This window comes from Miniopterus schreibersii (genome assembly GCF_964146895.1).
Source record: "Miniopterus schreibersii genome assembly, chromosome: 4".
Classification (NCBI taxonomy): Eukaryota; Metazoa; Chordata; class Mammalia; order Chiroptera; family Miniopteridae; genus Miniopterus; species Miniopterus schreibersii.
In genome coordinates, this window is record NC_138105.1 from 12,245,071 (window position 1) to 12,269,135 (window position 24,065).

Here is a 24,065-nt window from a genome sequence, read left to right on the forward strand (position 1 = left end):
ATTGCCACATCATAATCAGCCAAAGTCTGTAGTTTGCCTTCTGGTTCCCTCTTGGTGGGTACATTCTATGGGTATGGACAAAGTTTAATGAACTGCACAATCGCTGTACTACCATATAGAGTATTTTCACTGCCCTGAAAGTCTCTGAGCTGTGCCCATTCACGTCTCTCCACCCGCCTGCTGGAAACCACTGATACTTCTATTATCTCCAGTTCTGCCTTTCATAGGATGTCATATAGTTGGAATCATACAGTATATAACCTTTTTAGATCGGGATTGTTTGACTTCGTAATATGCACTTAAGTTTTCTCCATTTCATTTCATGACTTCCAGCTCATTACTTTTTATCATTGAATAATATTCCACTGTCCAAATGCACCAAAGTGTGTTTATGTATTTATGTACTGAAAGATGTCTTTGTTTCTTCCAATTTTAGCAATTAAGAATAAAGCTGCCACATTAATAAAGGGTTTTTGTGTGTACATAAATTTTCAACACTTCTGGGTAAATATCAAGGATCCTGATTGTTCAATTTATGTTTAGTTTTAAAAGAAACTGCCCAATTGTCTTCCAAAGGGGCTGTTTTATTTCACATTCCCACCAGCAATGTATGAGACTTCTTGGTGCTCCACATCCTCGACAGCACGTGTTGTCAGTCTTCCTGATTTCACCCAGTGTACGACTTAGTAGCATCTCATGTTTTAGTTTAAATTTCTCTGAAGACACATAATGCAGAGCATCTTTGCATATGTTTATTTGCCATCTCTGTATCTTTGATGAGTTGTCTGTTATGGTCATTTACCGATTGTTTTTTTAAATCAGGTTGTTTTCTTATTTTTGAGTTAATAAGAGTTCTTTGTATATATTGTGTAAGAAGCCTGTATCAGGTGTGTTTTGGGGGAATAGTTCTCCTAGCCTGTGGCTTCTTTTCTCATTCGCTTGATAAGAACAGAAGATTTAAATTTTAATGAATTCCATTTTATTATTTATTTATTTCATGGAACAAGCGAGGATTTCCCCTATATTCTCTTCGAGGACTTTTATATTCTTGCATTTTATATTTTGGTCTATGATCTACTTTGAGTTCATTTTTGTGAAGGGTGTAATGTCTGTGTCCAGGATTTTTGCATGTAGATGTCCAGCTATTCCAGCACCATTTGTTGAGAAAACTGTCTTTGCCTCACTGTATTGCCTTTCCTCCTTTGTCAAAGATCAGTTTGCTATATTTCCATGGGTCTATTTCTAGACTCCTCACTCTGTTCCACTCATCTATTCATCTGTTCTTTGACCAGTGCCACACTGTCTTGAATAATCCATCGATTTTTGACAAGAATTCTAGGAAAATTAAATGGTGAAGAATAGTCTTTTCAACAAATGGTGCTATGACAACTGGATAGCCACATGCTAAAAGGATAACTTTGTAGCCATAATTTCATCATACACAAAAACTAACTCAAAATGTATCAGAGATCTAAATGCAAGTCCTAATGTTATGAAACTCCCAGAAGGAAACTGAGGTACAGATCCTCTTCAGCTTGGATTATGCAGCAATTTCTTTCACCAAACACCAAAGGTACAAGCAACAAAGGAAAAAACAGGTAAGTTGGAGTTCACTAATTCATAAAAATTGCAACAAAGGGTGCATCGATAAATTAAAATATACTACCTAAAAATCAGAGAAAACAATTGCAAGTCATATATCTAATATTGGCCTAGTATCTCAATTATATAAAGCACAGTACGAACCTTTGTCTTGACTGATTTGTAAGCAATTAAGAAAATAATGTCATTTTCCCCCAAGCCTCACAAATCATACAATATCTTTGAATAGGCTTTGCCGTTCATTCAATTATAAAAATGGCCTCTAATTTAGAATAGAAATCCATGTTGCCTAATTTTAGTAATTATGAGATTGACCTGGGGTGCTTCTTAGAGTGACGTCCTAGATCCCTCTTCTAGAAGTTTTGATTCTTTCAGAATCAAAGTGGCTGAAATTTTAATGAACACCAAAGCAATGTATTATTTTTTCACCTTTAAAAGTATTCACTTAGAGTTACCAAAAGTAGTCTTGTATTTTAACCCACTGATCAAAGAATAAAACATAAAAGGTATTTTTATTAGAGATAATATTTAACATTGTATTCATTGAAATATTTATGATTGTAAATTGCATTAGGTATATATTATCAAACACACGATTAACATAGCTTTTGAACTGTTATTTAATAATTGAACAGAGAATGAAAATCAATCAAAGGTTCTTAGAGTTGGAAAAAATTTTCAACATCTTATATTCCATCTTGTCTACCATAGAAGGCTTTGCCTGGCCACTTAGGAGTTTAAAGCCCTGATTGAATGGACTCTAATTGGCTATAGAATCCATGGCAAAGTAGGATTACCACAAAGTGACAGGAGTAAGATATAGGAGTCTGTAGCTCAGGCAGGAGGACATGGCCCATAAGAATAAAATTTAAATGGTCCAAATTTTTGCTCTCTGTAAAGAAAAAGAGAAAAAAAAAGAGTTATTACAAACAGCATTTCAAATTACCTGGGCATTGCACTAAGTGCTTCTAAATGAGGACAGTAGGGAGAGGCTGTGCTCTGCTTCCTCAAGCAGCTGGGACCCACGTGCCCCCCAGCCCTGAGCACTTCCTCCCCTGACCTGGGGCTGCTGGGCTCTTCCTACAAGCTCAGTCCTGATCCAGCCTTGGAACCCACCCTGGCTTGAGAGAGGAGAGGAGTAGAGATTGTTTCAGTGGTTCTCCAGAAGAGGAGCCAATCTGGAGGTTAAATAAGAGGAAGCACCCTGAGAAAAACTGAGGAGGGAGGTAGGAAGGCTGGCTGAGCCTTTAGCCTGCAGACTGCTAGGAGGGCAGGGTATAGGAAGGGAGCCGGGTGGAAGTGCCCTGGAGTGCCCTGCTCTCTGAGGAAGGTTGCAGTCTCTCATGGAGTTCAGGAGACAAGGTAGGCCCCCAGCAGCACCCTCTCCTAGCATGGATGGGCCACTGTGATGGATCCCCAATTTCTGTGGTCAGGAGGGTTTCTTGCTCAGTTATGCTCCCTGTGGCTGGACACCAACCACATCACAGAGGTTGTCAGGTATCCTATGGGTTCAGAATTCAATATATTGCCCTTCAACTGTCATTAGTAAGTCATACCGACACAATTAAGTTAAATTAACTGACTTATACATTTACAGAATATCCAGCAGAGATACATTGAAAGGTCAAATACAAAACAGCTTTAAGCAATGAGAACTTGTGGGAAAGGTACAAGTGTGTTTCTGGGGCATTTACTGAGGTAGTATAATTATTTTTCATATGTACTGTGCCTAGACTATCAGGAACCTGGATTTTCTATCACTTTGTGATAGAGCAAGGAGTTAGCCTTGTGTTCTTACATCATTGCATTGCAGAAGTCGCATGTATTGGGATAAGTCTGACCACTGCTTGCGCAGATTGGATCCATTTCTTCAGTGCAATTATATAAAGCTTCCTTATACGGAGTACAGTCTGGCTCCTAAACATAAATAACATAAAATTTGTCTGATAATGAATTTTTTGAATAAAATGTTCTCTATCCTAACTACAAAATATCATGCATCAAAATGGAATAAAAGTATTTGGAAATAAACAATCCACTTAGACATAAAACGTTATTGATATATTTTTACAAACTCAATGTCATTTTTAAAAAACAAACAGGAAGCTGAATGTATTTTTATAATGTAGCCACTTTGCTCTCACTTCTCCTCATTCCTGCATCACATCTCCTCCATTATTTCTTACAACGAGGAACCATAAAACTGAATTTTTTGTACTTACCTTAGTGGTTTCACTACTAGAGAATCTGATGCTTTCAGATTATCACCACATATGCGGATATTCCTGTATATTAGTATTTATATATGAGTATATATGTGTGTGTGTCTCTCTCTCTATGTATATGTAAAATTTGGTTATTAATGGCAGTATTGATAATTTACATACATAAACAATATTGTATGTATTCTTACATGACCAGCTTTAATGTCTTTGTGATCTTTATCTATTTAGATGTTTAGAACTGTAGTTTATTTTCTTCACCTTCATATAATATTACACTCTATGGATATATGAAAATTATTATTTTGTCCACCTTTCAGTGAATAATTTTCTCTTTTAATCCTCGTGATTTACTAGGATAAACAATTCTTCTTTAAATATACTATAACTTTTATCAGATGCTTGCAGATAACAAGGATACCCAGTAATGGAATCTTTGAAATAATGGGATGTCTCTGTCTTGTCCAACATGCCAAATGGTTTTATATGGCTGGCGAAATTTTATTTATTGAACTTAGTGTAATAATCAAAAGTTTAAAAAATGTTTGGAAAGTTCATTCTGTTCCACATAGTGTTCAGATATTTGCTGTTAAAACTTACAATAAAAAAAAATTAAAAGTTTACCTTTTTCAATTTCCAATATAATCAGTATTAACTTACCAATCTCTCAGCTGGGTTAGAAAGAGCTAAAGCAGTTTGTGGTACCAACATACAAAAAAAAAATATAAAAAGAAGAGTGGGGAGAAGTTAGTGTCTCTGGTGGGAGGAACCTATATGTTTTAGTAGCAAAATACTATACAAATGGCCTACCCAGTACCCCCAACTCCTGAGGTGAGCTTTTAGTGGTAGAATCAAAACAGTAAATCCACAAAATAGTGCTGAACTTGGAAACATAATTCCAAATCATTCTCACACTTTGAAAAATAATTGTATGTGTTGTGTAATAATCACCAAACTTTCCTGTGAAGTTTCCATAGCTCTTTCTATGTATTTATTTCCTATAAATGAGACATCCTAGTCAGAGAAGACAGGGCCTTGCTTAATGTCACTGAATAGGCCTTGCATAGGTCACTTGACATGAAGAAATTAATTCCCCCTTAAGGACATAGTGCTCAGGTCCAATGCCAGGCGTCTATTGAACACCTCGAGCTACCCTACTGGGGAAGCCATCAGTCCCTTGTGCTTGAAGGAGGGTAACTTGCCAGGAGAGGGACCAATGAGTTCTCACTTTACACAAAGCTCTGACTTTGGTGGACTCAGATCTGAGAAAGAACAAATAAGATTCTCAAAGATCATCAGATCTAAGGGACATGATTACCCCCCACAGTCTGCATTTGGCAACCATGGAATCGGACCTCATAAAACCAAAAACACAAAGACGTAAAATCGTTAGTCATAAGTGAACAAAGAGCCAAGTTCTACCTCCCGTTCTACCCCACCCTGTGTCTCCATCTCTCTAAGGTGGGAAACCGAGAAAGCAATCCAGGGATGCAGTATTAAAAATCAAACTTGCAACATGTTTCTTTTATTTTCCAGCTTAAGTATTACAAACCCAATGCAAGAAACTGCTCCTTTTCTATAAACAGAACTTGTCACCTGCAGTTTCTAAGATGTGGGACCTGCTTCATTTGAAACAGAAATGTACTCACCAGCATAATCCAAGAATGCCAGGGCAATGAGCAAAACAGCCTTGATCCCCAGTGAGAACAACATTTTATCAGATCTGTAGGAGAAACCTGAACAAAACGTTTACAACAGAACAGGAGACAAATTTCCTGTTTCTCAGTGAAACCTCCTTAGGGGTGGACGACCTGCCCCACTGCCCTAGATTCCTAACTATATGGGACTTTTTCTCTTTCACTTCCCCCAAGCTCACAGGGTAAAGGACACATGCAGGCAAACAGAAGGCCTCGTGGGGACCAGAGAAGCCCCAGGACACCCTCAGCACCCTGAGGAAGGAGCTGACACCCCAAACCCAGGCTCTGCCCACAGAGCCTGACCTCTGAAGGAGACAGGAGCACTGGAACCCTAGGGTTTCCCCAGAATATAGACTATTTGGGGCAGACTGACCTGGAGTCATCCTCCCAGTGATGCCGCACACCAGGGCCACCCCACACCTGCCCCACCTGACCCACCTGCGACAGAGAGGGCGGTGGAGACCAAGGCCCACGGCTCTGGAGACTGGGCCTGTTTAGCTCCCCTTCTCTGTCCCCGCCTTTATAAGCCTGCTGGTGAAGAGCTGGCGGGGTTAAAACAGATGGCTCCCGATAGCACAGGGCACACAGGTATTCTGTGTCCTTCCTGGATGCTGGAAATAGCTGGTGAGAGATGCCACACAGATCATTCCCAGTAGGTCTCCCTCAGCAAGAGGTTTGGGACGATTTTGCCTGATAGACCCAGAAGAGTGGGTGCAGATAAAGTACTAAAGAGAGCTTTGAAACCCTAAGGCAGGGAGGAGATGTGAAAGGTCTTCAAGCTACTGAGCTGGAAGGAAAGAATCAAAGCAAGAAAGAGAAGACGTTTGGGAAATGAATTAGATGCACAACTAGGCCCTTAGTATCCTACAAAAAGTAAAAATCTGCATTATAATACACTATGTTTAAAACATTACCTCCTCCCTGCAATAGAATATCATTTTTCATGATCATCCTGAGGAAGTGAAAAAGCACATATCCTGTTTCTAAAAATTCTACTTTGGGCCATCAACCTTAGTGAGTGCAAACATCTGAGAGAGGTTAAAGATCAAAGAGTAGAAGACTTGAAACTAATAAAACAAAAGGAAAAAATAGAGCCAATCCAATTCTCCATTTAAATATTTATTTTTGATGCGCTTACACAGTGTAATATTACAGAGGGTGAAAAGTGGGTTACAGCTCTAAGTATCTGAATACAGAAAGGCCACAAATAAAGTGTAAAATATGGGTCCTGTAAGAATACAAAGTATTGTTTCATTTATATAAATTACCAAAAGTATGAAAACTAAACAAACCCCACTAGTGTCTGTATGTGGGTGTAGTGAAATTATAGAGAAATTTAGAGGGAATAAAAATATAGAATACTTCTTTAAGATTCATTTGGATAAGGTAGGTAAGGCGAGGTGATGTAGGAGAAGGGGGGGCTGCATTTGGCTAACTCATATAATTGCATGGCCTTTTTTCCTAAATAATAGGAGAGTTGTGAAAATAAAACATTTTCCATTTAAGTGGGTGGTGGTCCATTGAGGTTTGTGGTTAAAACAATATATACCGAATATATTTATCCCAATTTAATGTGTGACATTTCATATTGGAATTGAAGAACGTTTTACTCCACTGCTCACTTTCTGATCAATTTTGTTTTGTCTTTCAGTCTCTAACAGCCACACTGTGATGTCCACTTATTTACATCACTCTCTTATCCTGGGAAAATCAAGCCAATCTGTGCAACCAATGGTCAAACTTATCACAATAGATGTACTTTCCACAGTGATAAGATGTAAGAACATGATGGCAAATATTTTCCCTTTCAAAGTAATAAAGAAATCATTTCAAAGGAACACAGAGATCCGCCGGGCTGATGACCTAAGCACAGCACATACACAGAATAACTGTCATAACTAAGTGAAGGATATGTGGGATACACCGGGGCGTCCCCTAAAGCTCTAACTCCTGAAAGGGAGTGTTGCACTAGAGCTCAAGCTGAGAATTCTAAAAAATCAATTAACTTGATTGAATTACTTTATTATAACTTACTAATAGCAGACTAGCCCCCTGTATGTTGGAATTGAGAAGCCCTGAGGCTGCAGTAAGCCCTGGTGATTGATGCCTTGAGAATCAGCCTTGCAGAACCCCAGCTTCAGGAAGTGCAACGGACTCAGGCCCCTTCAGCTCTACTCTGAAATCACAACTGGCCACTTATTCTAGAAATGGATGCTTCTGATGGTTTCCTGATCCCCCAGGAGTCTAGGACACTTCCACCAAACTTCCTCTCTCTCCTTCACTATGAAGTTTGTGGTCTGAAGGCTCTGCCAGCTTCCCCGCCTCCTGTCCATCTTCTCTCACAGCGGTTTCCTCTCATAAAATCTTAGCGTTTTCAGCCCCCAACTTGCCATCTGTTTCTCAAGGACCACAAACACAATCCCCAATCCTCTTCTCTCGAGGTTACAGGCAGGTTCCAAGTATGAGTCCTGACTGAACAAGTAGGAAGGATCAATTATCCCGCAACAGAAGGGGCACAGGCCCAGGGAACTGGGGCGGGTGGGGGAAGGCCTGGGGCCCAGCTGCTTAGAGAAGCTCAGCTCAGCCTCTCCACCCTGTTCCAGGCTCAGAATCCTTATGGGGCAGCTCTTAGTGCACTTCCCAGCGACTTTAACATGTTATTTCAACAATTTGCTTTGCTTTCTCTCTTTCTTTCTCTACAGACTTATTTATGGGAATTTAAAATATTATTATTATGGTGTTTACTGAATTTTGATGATGTTGTCAATCCTTATGGCTCTAATGTATTCTCATTTTGCAGTGGATTCTACAGTTAGAATTAGTAGATCCTTCCCAAACAGGGCCTTAAATTCATAGGTGATAGAAAATCCTCCTGTGCAGCACAGGATGGAAGGTGGGATGTTCAAATTCATTGTCACCTCTAAGATTTTGTGATTTCAGGATTTTGATTCTCCGTGCTCAATTATTCAATGGAAGTTTAAGTGGTATATGTTTGCTACGAAAAATCCAATATAACTTAAAGTCCTACATATTTCACTCAAAAATGTTAAATGATTTTTATCTTCATTAAGGTCTTTTTCTTTATATTTAAGGCAATATTTTTCATGAAAATATAAAACTACCTCCACTTGGTTACATGGCTGTTTTCTTTATAGAAGCTTCTAAAATAGTTTTTTCACCAAACATGGCATATGCATGCCTGTGTTCTCTTTTATTTTTCTTCAACTCATTACATGAAGCCTACTATGTGTTATTCACTATATTAGGCAGTAAGGATAAATTGGTCGGTAAAGTCAGATTTCAGGATTCTCTAGGGTCTTTCATTGTGCCCCCTGAAGTTGTTGTCTATTAGCCAATGGGAACGCTTATTCAGTGACTGATGTTTATCTTCAAAAGCTGTGTCAGGCAGTTTCCCACCTGTTATCTAACTTAGTTCTCATAAAAATCTCATTAGATGGTGACTCCCTCCTGAGTAACGTGAAAGTGAGAAGAGAAGTTCCACAATATTGAAAACCTACAGTTTTGAGGCATTCCCTGGTCTTACTCCCCAAATCCCGTTAACCCAGATCTAATCATGACAAAAACATCACAAAAATTCCCTTAGAGGAACTTTGAAAGCAACAAAATTAACAACTGGCAAGGTCATCAAGAAAAGTTTTCATAACCGTCACTGTCAAGTAGAACCTAAGGAAATGTGACAAGTAAATGTCATGGGGGATCCTGGGTGAGATCCTGGAACAGAAAAAGCACACTATGTAAAAACAAAGGGAATCTAAATAAATAATAATATATCAATATTGATTCATTCATTGTAATAAAAGTATCATACAAATGTAAGATGTTAATAAGATGGGTGTGGGGCATATGGGAACTCTCTGCACTATATTTGCAATTTTTTTTCTGTAAATCTAAAAGTATTCTAAAAATAAAGTTAATTTTTTTTTTTAAAGTCAGTGAGGACATAGGAGATTTGAAGAACATTATCCACCAACCTGCTATAACTGACAATTACAGCACTTTAAACCCCAACCTGAGAAGTATACTTTTTTTTTTTTCCAGTGCACATGGGATGTTTGTCAAGATCAAGTATACATACCAGGTTAGAATGGGAGTCTCAACAAATTTGAAAGGAGGAGAATTGAAGTTATGTGTTGTATGTACCCTGAACACAATAGAAACAAGTAAGAAATCAATTACATAAAGATCTCTCAGATTTTAAAATACTTGGAAATGAAAGAATACACCTCACCATAACCCATGTATCAAGAAGAAATCACAAGGAAATAAAAAATATTTTAAAATAAAACTTAACCTAACATTTCAAAAAGTGTTTTAAAAACCTGCCACTTTGCTAATGAAAAGGAAACACTTGCTATTAAATGACTCTTAAAACAAACTTATTAAGATAACTTGCTATTGTGTAACTTTAACAATTGCTTTATTGAGATATTTACTTACCAAACTGTAATCGTTTTCAGGTATAATACAATGATTTTTGTAAATATACAGAAATCATCACAATCCAGTTTTAGATGAGTGACATGACTCCCAAAGGTCTTCTCACCCGACTGCCATCCATCCCTCTTCCCACTTCCAGCCCCAGGCAACTGCCCTCGATACTCTCTCCCCACTGTTTTGCCTTTTCCCACCATTTCCTGTACATAGAAGGGAGTGACACGGGGTCCTTTACCCTTGCCTCTTGCACTGGGCATAACGATATGGGAGCTCACACACCTTATGTGGTCTATGGGAAGGTGATTAATTTTAAGTGATGGATGGTGTTCCATTTGGTGTTGATCAACATATTGGGACCAGGGGCACTTGGGTTGATTCCACTTTTAGCCCATTATGAACAGTGCTATTGTGCACATTAGTGCACAAGTATTTGTATGAGCATAGGTTTTGTTTCTTTTTCTCTTGGGGGAACAGTAGGAGTGGAATGGGTGGATCATATGGTGGGTGCATGTTGAAGTTTCTGAAAACCTGTTTTCTGAAGTAGCTTCTTCCGTGTCCACTCGCAATGTGTGAGGTTGAGGTCTCTCCGTGTCTTCATCAACGCATTTTTCCCTTTTTCTTTCTGATCATCATCATTGGGGCATTTATCACTTTCATAATCTTAAGATCACATAAATCAGCATATGAAATCTGTGAATATACCCTATGGTCAAAATTTTTTTAAAAGCCAGATCTTAATGGAAGCTAATATATCAATATATTAAAGTCAGTTTCTTCTGGGTGATAGAGCTTATTTTCTCTCTTTTTTTTGGCATTTCTATATGTTTTTTTTTATTTTGTAAAGATGTTGTATATATATTATTAATGTTTCTTCTCTTTATTGTTGAGACTATTACATGTCTCCTTTTTAACCCCACTGATTCCCTTCACCCCACATCCATCCCAGCCCCAAGCTTTCCCCATACCAATGTCTGTGCCCATCGGTTATGCTTATCAACATATAAGTTCTTTGATTAATCTCTCCCCACCCACACCCCTCTACCCGCCTTCTCTCTGAGATCCTTCAGTTTGTTCCATGCTTCTATGCTTTGGGATCCACCTTGTTCATCAGTTTATTTTGTTTATTATATTCCACATATAAGTGAGATCATGTGGTAATTGCCTTTTTCTGACTGGCTGTTTCACATATCATGATACTCTCCAGGTCCCTCCAGGCTGTGCCAAAGGTTAAAAGGTCCTTCCCTTTATGGCTGCATAGTATTCCATGGTGTAAACCTATCACGGCTTTGTTATCCACTCATCTACTGATGGGCACTTGGGCTGTATCCAGATCTTAGTTATTGTAAATTGCCTTGCTATGAACATAAGAGTGCATAAGTTCTTTCCGACTGGTGTTTTGGGTTCCTTAGGATATATTCCTAGAAGTGGGATCACTAGGTCAAATGGCAGGCCAATTTTTAATCTTTTGAGGAAACTCCATACAGCTTTCCATAGTGGCTGCACCAGTCTGCATTCCCACCAGCAGTGTACTAGGTGCCCTTTTCTCTACATCCTCACCAGTGCTTGTAGTTTGTTGACTTGTTGATGGAGCCATTCTGACAGGTGTGAGGTGATACCTCATTGTGGTTTTAATTTGCATCTCTCTGATGATTAATGATGTTGAGCGTTTTTTCATGTCTCTTAGCCATTTGTATGTCCTCTTCGGAGAAGTGTCTATTAATGTCCTTTGCCCATATTTTAATTGGTTTCTTTGTCTTCCTTTGGGTACGTTGTATAAGTTCCTTATATATTTTGGGTATTAATCCTTTATCTGATGTGTCGTTGGCAAATATTTTCTCCCATACATCAGGCTTTCTTTTTGTTTTATTGATAGTTTCTGTTGCTGTGCAGAAGCTTTTTATTTTGATGCAGTCCCATTTGTTCATTTTATCCTTAGTGTCTCTTCCCTAGGAGATGTATTGGGAAAACATATTGCTATGAGAGATGGCTGAGATTTTACTGCCTATGTTTTCCTGTAGGATTTTTATGGTTTCATGGCTTACATTTAAGTCTTTTATCCATTTTAATTTTACATTTGTGTGAAGTGTAAGTTGGTGGTCTAGTTTCATTTTTTTGCATGTACCTGTCCAATTTTTCCAACACCACTCATTGAAAAGACTGTCTTTACTCCATTGTATGTTCTTAGCTCCTTTATCAAATATTAATTGACCATAATGGCATGGCTCAATTTCTGGGTAATCTGTTGTGTTCCACTGATCAATATTTCTGTTCTTGTGCCAGTATGAGGCTGTTTTGATTACAGTGGCTTTGTAGTATAACTTGATAAATGGTATTGCCATCCCTCCAACTGTGGCTATTTGGGGTGTTTTTTGGTGCCATATAAATTTTTGAAGTGTTTTTTCTAGATCTGTGAAATATGCTGTTAGTATTTTAATAGGGATTGCATTGAATTTATAGATTGCTTTGAGTAATATGGATATTTTAATGATGTTAGTTCTTCCAATCCATGAACATGGTATATTTTTCCATTTGTTTATATCTTCCTCTATTTCCTTTTTCAATGTCCTGTAGTTTTCCGAGTACAGGTCTTTTACATCTTTGGTTAAGTTTATTCCTAGGTATCTTATTTTTTTAGTTGCAATATTAAATGGAATTGTTTTTTCAGTTTCTGTTTCTGAGAGTTCATTATTGGGGTATAAAAATGCCATCGATTTCTGGGTGTTAATTTTGTATCCTGCTACCTTGTTGAATTCATTTATTAAATCTAGTAGTTTTTTTGTGGAGTCTTTAGGATTCTCTCTATGTACAATATCATGTCACCTACAAATAATGACAGTTTTGTTTCCTCCTTCCCAATTTGGATACCTTTTATGTTTTCTTATTTTCTGATCACTGTGGCTAGGACTTCCAGTACTATGTTGAATAAGAGTGGTGTAAGTGAACACGCCTGTCTTGTTCCTGTTCTTAGGGGAAATGGTTTTAGTTTTTACCCATTGAGTATGATGTTGGCTGTAGGTTTGTCATTATGGCCTTTATTATGGTGAGGTATAATCCCTCTATGCTGAGAGTTTTTATCAAAAATCCGTGTTGGATTTTATTGGATGCTCTTTCTGCATCTATTGATTTGATAATGTGATTTTTATCTTTCAATTTGTTTATGTGATGTATCACGTTTATTGATTTGCAAATATTGTACCAGCCTTGCATCCTTGGAATAAACCCCACTTGGTCATGATGTATGATCTTTTTAATATATTGCTGGATCTGATTTGCTAATATTTTGTTGAGGATTTTAGCATATATGTTCATCAGGGATATGGGCCTGTAATTCTCTTTCTTTGTAGTATCTTTATCTGGTTTTTGAATTAGGCTAATGCTGGCCTCGTAAAAGGAGTTTGGATGTCTTCCTTCCTCTTGGATGTTTTGAAAGAGTTTGAGGAGGATAGGTGTTAATTCTTCTTTGAATGTTTGGTAAAACTCCCCTGTGAAGCCATCCAGTCCAGGACTTTCATGTCCTTGGAGCCCTTTGATTACTGCTTCAAATATATCAGCAGTTATCAGCCTATTTAGATTTTCTGATTCTTCCTGATTGAGTTTTGAAAGGTTGTATTTTTCTAGTAATTTATCCATTTCATCCAGGTTGTCCAGCTTGGTGGCATATAGTTGTTCATAGTATTCTCTTACAATCCTTTGCATTTCTGTTGGGTCAGTTGTTATTTCACCTCTTTCTTCTTTGATTTTGTTTATTTGGGTCCTCTCTCTTTGTTTCTTGATGAGCCTGGCTAAAGGTTCATCAATCGTGTTTATATTTTCAAAGAACCAGCTCTTGGTTTCATTGATCTTTTGTACTGTTTTTTTTAGTCTCTATGTCATTTATTTCTGCTCCGATCTTTATTATTTCTTTCCTTCTGCTTACTCTGGGCTTTTCTTGTTGTTCACTTTCTAAGTTTAAGTTCTTGGGTTAAAGAGTCTATTAGAAGTTTTTCTTGTTTTTTGAGGTAGGCTTATAGTGCTATGAACTTCCCTCTCAGGACTGCTTTCATTGTGTCCCATAGATTTGAGGTTGTTGTGTGTTCATTTTCACTTGTTTCCAGAAAGTTTTTTCTTTCTTTCTTGATCTCTTTGGTAACCCATTCATTGTTTAAAATCATGCTTTTCAGTCTCCATGTGTTTAAATGTTTTAGTGTTTTTATTGTAGTTGATTTCTAATTTCATGCCATTGTGATCCGAGAAGATGTTTCATATGATTTCAGTCTTCTTGAACTTATAGAGACTTGTTTTGTGTCATAACATGTGGTCTATCTTTGAGAATGTCCTATGTGCACTTGAGACGAATGTATATTCTGCAGCTTTGGGGTGAATGTTCTGTAAATGTCGATTAAATCCATCTGATCTAGTTTGTCATTTAAGGTCACTGTTTCCTTGTTGATTTTTTGTCTGGAAGACCTATCCAGTGAAGTGAATGGGGTGTTAAAGTCTCCGAGTATGACTGTATTGCTGTTGATCTTTTCCTTAAGGTCTCCAGAAGTTCTTTTTTCATAAACTTAGGTGCTCCTATATTGGATGCATTTGTGTTTATCAGGGATATATCCTCTTGTTGGATTGATTTCTTTAGTATTCTGTAATGGCCTTTCTTGTCTCTCGTTATGGTCTTCATTTTGAAGTCTACTTGGTCTGATATAAGTATTGCTACCCAAGCTTTTTTTTCATTTCCATTTCCATGGAAAATTTTTTTCCATCCCATCGTTCTCATCCTGTATGAGTCTTTTGTTCTGAGGTGGGTCTCTTGTAGACAGCATATATTTGGGTCATGTTTTCTTCTCCATTCAGCCACCCTATATCTTTTTATTGGGGCATTAATCCATTTACATTTAAGGTTGTTATTGAAAGATACTTACCTACTGTCATTTTGTTTCTTTATAACTATGTTTCTCATAATTTTTATTTCTACTTCTAATTATAGCAGTCTCTTTAACATTTCCTGTAATGCTGGTTTTGTAGGGATAAAGTCTTTTAACCTTTTTTTGTCTGGGAAGCACTTTATTTCACCATCCAGCTTGATTGATAATCTTGCTGGATAGAATAGTCTTGGTTTCAGATCATTGTTTTGCATTACCTTGAGTACTTCATGCCATTTCCTTCTGGCCTGTAGAGTTTCCAATGAGAAGTCAGATGACAGAATTATGGGAGCTCCTTTGTAGGTAACAGATTGCTTTTCTCTAGCTTCCTTTAAGATTCTCTCTTTGTCTTGGATTCTTGACATTTTGATTATAATGTATCTGGGCTTGGGCTTCTTTGGGTTCTTCTTGCTTGGGACCTTCTGTGCTTCCAGAACCTATGTCTCTTTCCTTGACCAGGTTAGGGACGTTTTCTGCCATTATTTCATCAAACAGTTTCTCTAACCCTTGCTTACTTTCAACCTCCTCTGGCACTCCTATAATACAAATATTGTTACATTTGATGCTGTCCCACAGCTCCCTTAGACTATCCTCGTGTTTTTTAATTGCTTTTTGTTTTGGGGTCTCTGGCTGAGTGATTTTTTTCTACCCTGTCTTCTAATTCACTGATCGGATCCTCAGCTTCTTCTAATCTGCTGTTTATTCCTTCTAATGTATTCTTTATTTCTGCTATGTCATTCTTCATTTCTGATTGGTCATTTTTCATAGTTTCCAAATCTTTTTTCATAGTGTTGAGCATCCTTACAAACATTATTCTGAACTCTGTATCTGAGAGATTGCTTATCTCTGTTTCATTTGGCTCTTTTCTGGAGACTTCTCTTGTTCTTTCATTTGGGGCTTGTTTTTTGGTCTCTCCATTTTGGCTAAGTGTTAGGTAAATCTGCCATGATTCTCAGTCTTTTTGGAGGGTCTCTGGTACAGGCCAATGTCGGACACAGTTTGTGACTGGCCCTGAGTACCCTGTTTGGGGCTATCAACAACCCTAGGCTTGAGGTCTCCACTGCTGGATCTGGATGCGTTTGAACAGGACTGAGATTTACACCAAAGTCTGTTTTTCCAAAGGCTGACTCCCAAAACACATCAAGCAAAGCCTCAAAGCACCCTGAGGTCTGCCTCAGTCTGTAGACTGCTTAATCTGATTCTCTTAATGAGCCTCAGGCTATAGAAACTCCTCTGAGCAGCTAGAGAGGCTCTCCAGCAGGGTAGGGCAATTGCTTCCACCCTCAGGCTAAAGCTGAAAATAAGCCTCCCAAGAAAGACATCTCCCACAGCCTGGGGGAATGACTCTCCCCAAACTCTCCCCACACAGCTCCAGTCCACTCCATTCCCCTTCCACGGGAGGCCAAGGTGAGTGGCTGCACACAAAATTTTGTGCATTGGCTCTTTAAGAGGTTGCCTGCAGGTCCAGCCTCCTCTCCCTGGCAGACAGAAACTTGGCCGCTTTTCACAGTCTGATGTTATGTGGGCATGTTTCTCCATTCTGGTTCTCTGGGCTGGGGAGCCCAGCCTGGGGTTTAGGCCCCAGAGTGCTCAGTGGGAACTCCTTACAGCGGAAATCTCCCTCTGGACCTTCAGCTACTGCCTGTGGGAGCCCAGGCAGCCCTCTCACACCTCCGCCCTTCCTACCAGTCTCTGTGTGGTCTCCACTTTATGTCCTTGGTTATGAGGGTGCTCTCCAGCTCCTCTTCAGTTGGATTTCAGGATGGTTTTTCTATGTTTTAGTTGTAAATCCAGATTAGTCCTGGAGAGTGTCCGTTTAGCTTCCACTCAGTCTGCTGCCACCTTCAATTGAATGTAAAGATGATATATTTACTATCATAATGGAAAAAACTTAAATAAGAAATATGTCAACCTTTAATATTGCTAATATGACCTAATTTTACACAATTTTAGTGGCATTAGATACCAAAGTTTATCCTCCAGTCTCCAGAAGAACACACAGAGTAACTATTGGTTTTATTAAGCTCTAGGAAAGAATTGAGGACAATCCTGGGTACTCTCTCAGACCAACCTGATGTCAGGATGCACAGTCATTGTTGCCATCTACTAAAGTCTAAATGTTTATGTCTACCCAAATTCATATGTTGCAGTCCTAAGCCCTAAGGCGATGGTATAGGGATGTGATTATGGCACTAGGGCAGAGCCCTCATGATTGTGGTTAGTGCTCTTATCAAAAAGACCCCTGGAGAGGGAGAGCTAGCTTGCCCCTCCCACCATGCAAGGAAGGTAAAATGCAAAGACAGCCATCTGCCAAGCAGGCTCTCAACAAACAATGAATCTGCTGGCACCATCATCTTGGACCTCCCAATCTCCAGAACCGGGAGAAATGAATGTTCGTTGTTTATAAACCACCCAGTTTATGGCATTTTTGTTATAGTAGCCTGAATGGATTAAGACACCATCCATTCCACTGTGCTTTCTGAACCAGTAATTGGATACAATGAAATTAGATTTTCTGAAACATCTTGCTCTTTTACGAGAATTCTCTCTGTGTTATGGCCCTCCACCTCCTGTAGGTTAGGGCTATTACACCAAACTGTAAACGGCACAGAGTTTAATGTAATTTTGTGTTCTGCTGATCATTACAAAAACCAGCTCACTGCATGTAATTGTCAATGACAGTTAGCACATAGACGGGGAAGCTGACCCCAGTAATATTTTTTATTCATACAACAAATCTCAACTGTGCAAGCTGAGATTATGGAATAAGAGTTGGATATGGAACCCAGAAGTCAAAGGAGAACAGAATGGCTTCAGACAAGTCTTTTGTGCTGAAGACCAAAGAAACACCCCTGTGTTTCCCTGCACCTAGCATCCAACTCAAATGCATCTGACCTGCTCTTTATTCCGATCACCACCAAGAGTCCTTGACTCCAGTCTCTCTCTAGACACTTTTACAAAGAGCAAATACCCTGAGTCAAATAAATACTTCCGACAGCCATCAGACCAAATGCAGCTAAGGAAATGTACTTTAACTTAACTTGTTCAGTATGAAAAATCGAAAGATTGTTTTCAGTTTATAGTGTAATATAGAATCTGAGGTTCATTTCATGTTCTAACATATTATAGCCTATAGAATGTCCATGTGTACTAGAATGGAAATAGCTTTCCACTATTTTGGAGTGGAGCTTTCCATAGATATCTGTTAGGTCTAATTGATTTAAAACCATCTTCAAGTCTTTAATTTCCTTGTTAGTCTTTTGCCTACTTGCTCTGTCTTATTGAATCCAGAATATTAAAGTCTCTAAATATTACTGTCAAATTCTCTGTTTCTCTCCTCAGTTCTATTAGGGTTTGCTTCACATGTTTTGAGGCTCAATTACCATCAGGTAGTTATATGTTTATAATTTTATGTATTTCTGATGGGTTGACCTTTGTCTCATTATAAAATTTATTTTCTTTTTATTAATCAATAATTTTTGCCTTAAATTTTTTTATCTAATCTTAGTAGAGCCACTAGAGCTCTTTTCTTTTACAATTTGCATGGTTTGTGTTTTCCATTCTTTTACACTTATATTATCTGTTTTTAAATCTAAAGTGTTCCTGTTGCAGATTGCATTAAATTGTTTCATGTTTTTATTTAATCTACTCTACTTCTGATTGGAGTGTTTAGTCCCATTTACATTTCATGTTATTACTGTTAAGTTGGAAATTAGGTCTGTTACTTTACAGTGTGGTTATGAACATCTAATCTCCCCTCTATTTCTAACTGTCTTATTTTATGTTAAACATGTATTTTCTAGAACACCACTCTTTTCATTGATTTTCTATATACTTTAAAGGGGCTTTTCTAATGATTTCCCTGGAGATTATAATTATTATTTCAAGATAAAAATTTCTAGTTTGAATTAATAACAATTTAAAAAGTAAGCAAAAAGCCTTATTCCATTTAACTCCATTTCCTTTCTTTCTTTTTTGGTATTAATGTCATATGGATTATTATCAGACAGTTTTCTAATGATTGCTTTTTTCAGTTTGCTTTTACATCAGCTTGGAGAAGAAAAGTATTATGAAAACTATATTTAAATCATTTTTATGTTTAAATATGCAGTTACTTTTACTCATGTTTATTTATTTGTATGAATTCATGTTCCTGTTGATGCCCTTTCATTGTAGCCTGAAGAACTCTCTTACAATGTCTTGTGGAGAAGCCTGGTGGCTAGTAATAAATTCTATTTTTTGTCTTTTTTAAAAAATTTTATTTCATTTTATTGTTGACAGTATTACAGATGGCCCCCATCTCCCTGCCCTTTACCACCCACTTCCCAACCTCTGCCCCAGTGCAGGCCCTCACCACACTACTCTCTGTGTCCATTGGTTATGCATGTATATCTATGAGTCTTTTAGTTAATGTCTTCCTCTAAGAATGTCTGAGTGCCCTTGATTTTTGAAGGATAGTTTTACAGCAGATAGGACTTCATTGACAAACTATATATTTTTTTTGCACTTTGACTATGTCATCCCACTACCTTCTAGCCTCTGCTGTCTGATGGGAGGTCAGCTGTTAATACTATGGAGCATTCCTTCTACATGATGAGTTGCTATGTCTTAGTGCCTTCAGTTCTCTGCTTGTCTTTGAATGTCTAGTTTTATTTTGATATGTGAGTGTCTTTGAGGGTATCCTAGTGGGATTTCATTGGGTTTCTTCGATATGCAGGTTGTTACATTTTATCAAATTTGGAAACCAAGATCAAAGTGTCAACAGGTGCATTTCTCAGTGAGGGCCCTCTTCCTGGCTTGTGGACAAGAGCCTTCTGTCTGTGCGCTCACAGGGCCTCTTCTTGGTTGATGACGGGCAAAAAATCTCTCATCTCATGAGGACACTAATCCCATCATGAGACTCAGAAACTCAGCTTAATTTAAGCCTAATTGCCTCCCAAAGACCCCGCCTTCAAACACCTTCAAATTGGGGTTTAGCACTTTGACCTATGAAACCTGGTTGTTCCACAAAACAGAACATTCTCCTTCATTTTTCTCTGTCCTGCAACTATTTATGTGGCAGTAAATCCTTGTGATTTTGTAACTTTAGTAGAATTTTCTTTTGAAACAATTTAGTCAGAGTAATCTTTTTTATGGGATTTTTCATTAATAAACATATTTCAATGGTCTCTTTAAGCTTTTTATTACTCATGTGTTTTCCTAAAAATGAATATACTTCCTTTTAAATTGCAAATTTATTTGCAAAGTGGAGTGCTATGTAGTCTTTATAAGTTTTACCAATTTCCTATTTCTCAGTGGTTCTTTCCCCTTTGGATTTGGGTGTTAATCACATCTAACATGTTTCTATTGTTTTCATTTTTCTTATTACCTTCCTAGTACTAAATGTTGGATTAAATTTTTGTTCTTTTTCTAGATTTATAAATTTGGGATTTAATTCACTTTTTTTCATTTTGGTTAATAGTCTGTTCTTTGTTCACATGACCAGTTATATATTGGGAGTGATACCTTATATACTCCTATGATTCTGTTTATGTATTTTTTTTCTTTCATCTTTATTGTTGGTTTTGTATGTGCTTTCTTGGTTATTGATCGTATTTAGTAATATTTGGCTTAAATTATACTTTGTTATATAGAGGCAACACAGCCATTGTTTTCTAATTATTTTTCTAATTCCTGACTTACCTTTACCCTTTAGTTTATTCTTACTTTAAGAATCATTTTGCTATGGAAGCACATCTTAGAAGCAGCATATAGTTGGATCTTACTTTGTAAGCCATATTAAATTTTTTAAATTTTAATTATAGAGTTAGGTTTATTCACATGTATCAATATTACTGACACTGGACTCAATATTATTTATTATATTTTATATATTACATATAATATGTAAATATACTCTATTTTCTGTGTATTTTTCCCATGTTATTTGTTTCTTTCATTTTTATGTTCTAAAATACTTTGACATTTAAGAACATTTTTCTTTTTTCTAGCAATTATCTTTGTATTTACACCTTAGAAGCTATTGTTTTCTCCTTTCTGAGGTGTTCTTCCTACATAAAAGGACTTGAACAATACAGAGGTATATCATGGTTTTTTTTGGTTTTTTTTTTATTAATTTTTTAATCCCCAATCAAGGATATTTTTTCCATTGCTTTTCAGAGAGAGTGGGGAAGGAAGACAGAGAGAAACAATGATGTGAGAGAGACACATCGATTGGTTGCCTCCTGCACTCTCCCTGACTGGGGCTGGGGATTGAGCCTGCAACTGAGGTAGCCCGTGCCTTTGCCAGAATCGAACCCAGGACCCTTCAATCTGAGGGACGACGCTCTAACCACTTAGTCAAACTGTCTAGGGTAGAGGTAAATCATGTTTTTAGATGGAAAATACTCGATGTATAAAGGACAGAAATTATGATTCTATTAACTTGTTTGACAATTTCAGTTTGACGCTTCATGGATAATTTTGTAATTGAACAAAATGGCTCTAAGATACATTAAAAAACACATACATACAACAATTTCTTAGAGAGTTTAGGTAGAACTAGCATAATTCTATATAGGTATTATATTATTATAGAGCACAGATCTTTAAACATCAAGAAACTTAATTTAAATCTAAAATTATCTGATAATGAAAGGTTGAATTTCCAAAAATTAAATAATTCAATTGAGTCTACCCTACTAGTAGTGCAGAAAACTTCTAAGTGGTCATGCTCAGTCTAATTTACTTCCCCAAACTCTTCTTTTTCCTGCTTTGACTCTCTTGCCCTTTTCTAGGTCACTTTCCTGGAAAACTTGTTCCTTTCTTCTCTAGCTTAGACTCTATAACCAATCTTGTTGTCTTTTGCCCTCCCTATATTTCTGGGTTGTCAGAAATTGTGTCCAACCTTGGATGACCTACTTTAAATTCTCTAAGCGGGACACACCACTCCCATGTCTTATTTGTCCTGGGCCATCTGTCTTACCCCCAGTCCAGCTCCTCGCGCACAGATGGGAGAACTCAGCTGGACCAGGGGGAGTGAGAAAAGTCAGACAAGGTGAGCCGCCTGCCGGCGGTCAGCCTCTGTCCCTGCCACCCTCGCTGGGTGAGGTGGGTCATGCGGGGAGCCTGGGGCGGCAGCCCTGCTGCACAGCTTCCTCTGGAAATAAGAGTTCCTGTTTTGCTGAGAGAAACACTGAGATTCCAAACTAAATGTTCTCTTTCAATACAGCAAACATTCTGGCCAGCTGACCAAAGGATTGGGAGGGTAAGTAGCTGTTTCTTGTGTGTGGAAAGAAAACCTTAATTCTGCACACTCGCCCACATATTCGGGAGGCCTTCTGTTCACATTGTATCTTGATGATCTTTGGGTTGGGGAAAGGAAAAGGGACCAGTGGCCTCAATTAGGATTGTCGGTCATTGGAGCTATTCCTTTGCAAGTAGTAAACTTGAGAAAAGTGGACCAAGATTCTGTTTGTGCCCCGGAAATATATAGAACATTCAGATTCAGGATCCCTATAACTCATTCCCCCAAACTTAATTCCAATTACCCTTAATAAAATGAATGAAATAAAACTACTCAAAATTTGTGGGATGAAGCAAAATCTGTTTTAGAGGAAAATTTGTGGCTTGAAAACATATAAGAAAAATAAAAGAAATATCGAAAATCAACAACCTAAGTTTACATCTTGGGGGAGGGGGAGAGAAATTAGGGGAGATATCAATGAAATTGAAAATGAGAATAATAATTGAGAAAAATTATTGAAAACAAAACTGTTCCTTTAAAAAACATGACTAAAACGGAAAATGCTCTTGCCAGTCTAAACAAGAAAAAAATTTACAGATTACCATTATTGGAAATGAAAGAGGTGTCATAACTATTGATGCTTAGGGAATTAATAGCATAATTGAAGTTATCTAATGCAAACAGGTCTCTGCCCATGAATTCATTTACTTTAACAAAATGGACCTATTCCTTTAGAGACACAATTACTAAAACTCACACAAGGAGAAACACATAAGCGAAATTCTCCTGTACCTATGAAAATAACTGAATCAGTAATTAATAATCTTCCAAAAAGAAAGCACCAGGCCCAGATGGTTTCACTATAAATTCTACCAAATTTTAAGAAAGAAGTAATATCACTTTTCCACAATCCCTTTCAGGAGACAAAAGCAGAGAGAACACTTCTAAGTCATTCTATGAGTCCAGCATGACCTTAATACCAAAAACAGATAAACATGTTACAAGAAAGGAAAAGAACAAGACAATATCTCTCCTAACTGCAGATGCAAATGTTCTGAATAATATCTTAAAAAGGGATTCCAACGATCTATACATAACTGTACATGAATGTACATCTGGATGTATTCCAGATGTGGAAGAGTAGCTCCACATTCAAAAATCAGTCAATGTAATTCATCATATCTAGGAGTTAGAGGATAGAAATCATAAGATTATATCAATTAACCCAGTAAAAGCCACACTCACGATAAAAACTCTGGGAAAACTGGAAGGAGAAAGTGATTTTCTCAACTTCATACAGAGCGTCTATAAAAAGAATGACTAATGAGGGACTGGCCCCACCAATAATATCAGTAAGGAGGCAACGATGCCCTCTCTCATCATCGCTATTCCATGTCCTACTGACATTTCTAGCCAGTGCAGTCTGAAAGGTTGGAAAAGAAGTAATAAAACTATTATCAGCAGGTGACATGATTGGCAATGTAGAATATCCCCCCAAGTCTACCTCCAGATTCCAGAAGTAGTAAGTATGTACAATTGCAGGAAACAAGGTCAACACAAAGGTCAGCTGCGTTCTTACACACCAGCAATGAGCAACTGAATTTAAAATTAAAAAAAAAAAAATACCATTTACAATAGCATCAAAAAATTAGATGCCACCTAACAACATAGGCACAAGATCGATTTTTCAAAAAGCTACAACAAATGATCAAAAGGGATCTCATTAAATAGAGGAATATACCATGTTTATTTATGGGAATATTCAATACTGTTAAGATCTCATTTTTCTCAATTTGATCTATAGATTCTAATCATGGCCAATAATTTTGTAGATCTCTGCAACCTGGGTCTAAGGATTATCCAGAAAGCCACTGCCTGGAATAGCCACACACGAATGAAGAAGTGAGGTTACAGTGGTCACACTGCCCAAGGTTAAGATTTACTTTAACTTCACCTTATCCAAAAC

The 24,065-nt window shown here is 37.6% G+C and overlaps 1 protein-coding gene and 1 long non-coding RNA gene across 4 annotated transcripts in view; one reads left to right on the forward strand and one right to left on the reverse strand.

Annotated features, from left to right (window-relative positions):
* Positions 1 to 543: 543 nt before the first annotated feature.
* Positions 544 to 6,438, reverse strand: LOC308556137 (ovomucoid-like). 3 transcript variants are annotated; one of them, XM_081135251.1, is made up of 5 exons: positions 5,960 to 6,438; positions 5,474 to 5,560; positions 4,485 to 4,510; positions 3,401 to 3,519; positions 544 to 2,494 (listed from the first exon to the last, which is right to left on the reverse strand). In XM_081135251.1, exons 2-5 carry the CDS (start codon positions 5,535 to 5,537, stop codon positions 2,437 to 2,439), a joined length of 267 nt encoding a protein of 88 aa, XP_080991377.1. In that variant the 5' UTR covers positions 5,538 to 5,560; positions 5,960 to 6,438; the 3' UTR covers positions 544 to 2,436. The 3 variants fall into 3 exon arrangements, with proteins under 3 accessions (XP_080991377.1, XP_080991376.1, XP_080991378.1); XM_081135250.1 differs by having other exon boundaries at positions 5,895 to 6,386; XM_081135252.1 differs by having other exon boundaries at positions 5,474 to 5,547; positions 5,960 to 6,385.
* LOC308556140 overlaps positions 2,819 to 24,065 on the forward strand; it is a 76,816-nt gene continuing 55,569 nt past the window's right edge. The window contains exon 1 of the long non-coding RNA XR_013998679.1: positions 2,819 to 2,964. This is a non-coding gene — a long non-coding RNA (uncharacterized lncRNA). The remainder of the gene's footprint in view (positions 2,965 to 24,065) is intronic.